The sequence below is a fragment of the Poecilia reticulata genome, unplaced genomic scaffold (genome assembly GCF_000633615.1).
Source record: "Poecilia reticulata strain Guanapo unplaced genomic scaffold, Guppy_female_1.0+MT scaffold_243, whole genome shotgun sequence".
NCBI lineage: Eukaryota > Metazoa > Chordata > Actinopteri > Cyprinodontiformes > Poeciliidae > Poecilia > Poecilia reticulata.
Window position 1 is genome coordinate 27,715 of NW_007615032.1, and position 3,422 is coordinate 31,136.

The 3,422-nt window shown below is 43.8% G+C and overlaps 1 protein-coding gene across 1 annotated transcript in view; it reads left to right on the top strand.

The window, feature by feature from the left end:
• Positions 1-35: 35 nt before the first annotated feature.
• ammecr1 (AMMECR nuclear protein 1) overlaps positions 36-3,422 on the top strand; it is an 11,964-nt gene continuing 8,577 nt past the window's right edge. The window contains exon 1 of the mRNA XM_008402634.2: positions 36-1,523. Coding sequence (XP_008400856.1) covers positions 1,063-1,523 — 461 coding nt within the window. The 5' untranslated portion in view covers positions 36-1,062. The remainder of the gene's footprint in view (positions 1,524-3,422) is intronic.

Below are 3,422 nucleotides of genomic sequence, written 5' to 3' on the forward strand. Positions count from 1 at the left end.
CCCCCTAAAAAGCTACGCAGTATGAGTAGCAACTGGGCGCAGATCATTTTCTGAATACGGTTCCGGCGTGCCGACGACACCGATTCCCGTGTCCACTGACTGATCGCAAGGCTTTTTACCCGAACAGCACAGAACTGTAGCAGCTGACGGGCGGATGCGGAGGGAGGGTTGCCAAACCCGGCGGAATTCTCACGGTCCGCGGACTAGAAGGCTCTTCTGTCCGGATGACAGCCTCCCAACAAACATATGCTGAAAACTTTCAGCTGTCCGTTTGACGCGGGGGTGTTATTTAGATTTACAACCCGGTCCGAGAAGCAGTCATGATGCAGGTGCAAACTGTGGGCTAACGGTACTGAAATGACTTGTTCGGCGCTGACGCGATTCGTTGTGCCATGCCAACCCCGCATTGTCAGATGCCATTTTACTCTGCGTTTCCCAGGCGTTTGGGTTTCCATTATTCTGGGCCTGTTGTATAATTAGAAAGAAGTTCATGAGGCAGTAGCAAACAAGCTGGTGCAATGAGAAGCTACGCTGTCCGAGGAACAGTGCGCAGTTTGTGCTGAAGCTTATGGGTCCTGCGTACTCGAGCACCCGGCTTCCAGTTGGAGAGGTGTGCTGCGGGACTACAGCGCACTGGCTGTCGGCTACACATCTGGACCTCCTGACTGCTGTCATCTGCGGCCTGATCGGACGGTGTACTCCTTGAACTTGTGTGTTTTAAGGGGGAACTGAGTGAGGTCGCTTCGGGCGGTGTCGTATTAGCAAGGAGGGGTGTATATTTGGCTCGGACTTGGGGTGGTGATCCACTGGAACACCACAGTCCAAACCCTGACTGGCTGACTACTCCAGCCTGTCCAGCTATGAATTTTGCGTAGCCGAGTCACGCATTTTTAAACGCAACACTAGAGTGACATTGCAGTCTTGTCGCGACATTGGTTATTTCTTTGCAAGACTAAAAAAAATAAAAGAGTGAAAGTGGAGTATTGTCCGTCGTACGTCTCAACGCAGTGGGATTTCTACGTCTGGTCGGCGTTCCCCCCCACCCTTCCCGCGGTGACGGTTATGGGTCGGAAGCGGTGTGTCGGTGCAGATTGTTCCAAGATGGCGGCCGGGTGCTGCGGGGTGAAGAAGCAGAAACTGTCGGGATCTCCCGGGTCGGGGGGTCCCGGCGGGGTGGGGGCGGGAAGCGGGGTGGCAGGAACCGGACATTGTGGCTCGGAGTTGGGGATTGGCTCCTCCGCGACGGTTGCAGCAACGGCGAACGTGAGCAGAGCCAACGGCCTGGGGGGACCCGGAGGTAACGTTAGCGGTAGCAGCGGCGGCACAAACGCTCTGTCCCCTGCCCCGGCCGGCTACTCTACATCCGGCCTCTCCCCGAACCTCAGCCCAGGACCAGGTTCGGGAAGTGGTGGCAGAAAAATGGTCGTCTCAGCAGAGATGTGCTGCTTCTGCTTTGACGTGCTTTATTGCCATCTGTACGGATACCAACCTCCGAGAACACCCAGGTTTACAAACGATCCCTAGTGAGTATTTATGTCTTTTGTTGTTTTTTTGTTGTTGCTCCATTTCAGCTCTTACAGTTGAATTCTCACAATAGGAACTTGTCTGTGAAAACCTTCTACAACCACGTTTGGAATTTTTTTTGTCCATTATATAGAATTCGAATTGTCACGTGAAAGCAGAGCTTAAATTTGGTCGAGTTTAATTCATAAAGCTCCTCCCGATTGTATCTCAACTGAGCAAGTTTTAAGTAGGGCCTAGTGATGGAGGCTGCTCGGGCCTTCTAGCTACTCAAACCGCACGCCAAATCTGCTCCTCTTTGCTGTATTTTTGAATAAAATATATTGAATGTTAATGACTGTTTGAGTCACCAGATCAATTTTAGGCTTTCCATGAGTATTTGSCGATTATAAATATTTCACAGTACTTCTAATCTAACTCAAAAGCTTGTAGCTAGTGTTCTTCTCTACTAGCGCTAGCTTTGATCGGTTAGCCATTATTAGCATCTAGAAGATAAAAGGATGGAGCGTTTATTTTTTCTGTTCAGCAACTTGAGGTTGGCTAATTTATTGCCGGACATTGACTAAAATATATTTAAAAGAGCCCAATGTTTAACTTAAGTAGTTATGGTTCATCTCAAGTAAATTCTTGGTGGCATATACTGAGTTTAGCCTTGTTAGCCTTAAGCTACATTAGCTTGCCAGCAGAGTATCAATGAGCAGATAGCGTATCATTAGCAATTTTATTTTTTGCGGTCTCTCTCATATGTTGACAAGTTAATGGTTGGCAGTTTATTGTATTTTATTTTACAGGTTTAGCTTTTTGTTAAGYCGTTTCCTGTCGAAGTAGGGAAGAAATAAGGTTTTCACAAGCAACAAAGAAAAGATGCTACTTGCTAAGTACTTAGCAGTTCTAAGCTATACTTAATTGAACCGGCATTAAAGACGGACTAASGCCATTAGTAGATAATCAAAGGAAAACAACAAGCCTGTTCAATATCACGATTAGAGGGATCTACAAAATACATTTTAGTATGATAAAAATAATTCTAAGATTTGTAAATGAATATCGGTTTTTTTTTTCAGTAGGTTTCACGTTGAGGCCTCTATAGAAACATTTTGTCCCCTATCTAACATGGTAATATGACACCATGTGACCTCAACGGGTGTCTTACATTTTTTTGAAGTATTTCGAAACCAGAGTTCACTTTTTTCCAGAATAAGTAGGAAAAGTTCATTCATGTGGCAACTTTTTCAAAAGAACATACTCAATGTATCATAATGTTTGTTGATACAGACATAGACCAGTGGCAGTTTTTTGAGTAATGGCGGATGGAGAGTCAAAACAAACTTGAAATTAAAAATTAGCTTTAGTGTAAGGCTGGTACAGAATAAGCTATGTATTTTGAGCAATACTCTTTTGTACCTCCTAGCACTTTTGTCAAAGTTTAAGTTCAACAAGAACCATTTCAAAGTGAACACGTTTTTTAAAATATCATTTAATGCTCTTCTATTCTTTTAGCAAGCTAGATTACAATAAAAATGTCCTTTATTTTCCCTCAGTGGGGATATTCTGGTACCATAATTTCCCAATGTTTGCCTAATAAAGTATCACTGTAAAAGAGCTTGTATTTTATTAACTATATGATAAATGTGAGATTAATGGAATGCTGTAATTYGTGATAACTTTGAGTCTTTGACAGAAAGAAACAAAAAATCCTTTTGGCAAGTTATTTTCATAAAGTTCCAGACATTCTTTATTCAGTCTTGCAAAAACCGACACGATTCCATTAAAATYGTCATCAAATAAAGCAAGGTATGGAGTAAAAGATTGGTATGTAAAAAGTTTTCATTCTTCAGCTTTCCCGGTTTTCGAACAGTGGCATGCATGACATCTAAAGAATTCAGTGCTTAACGGTGTGC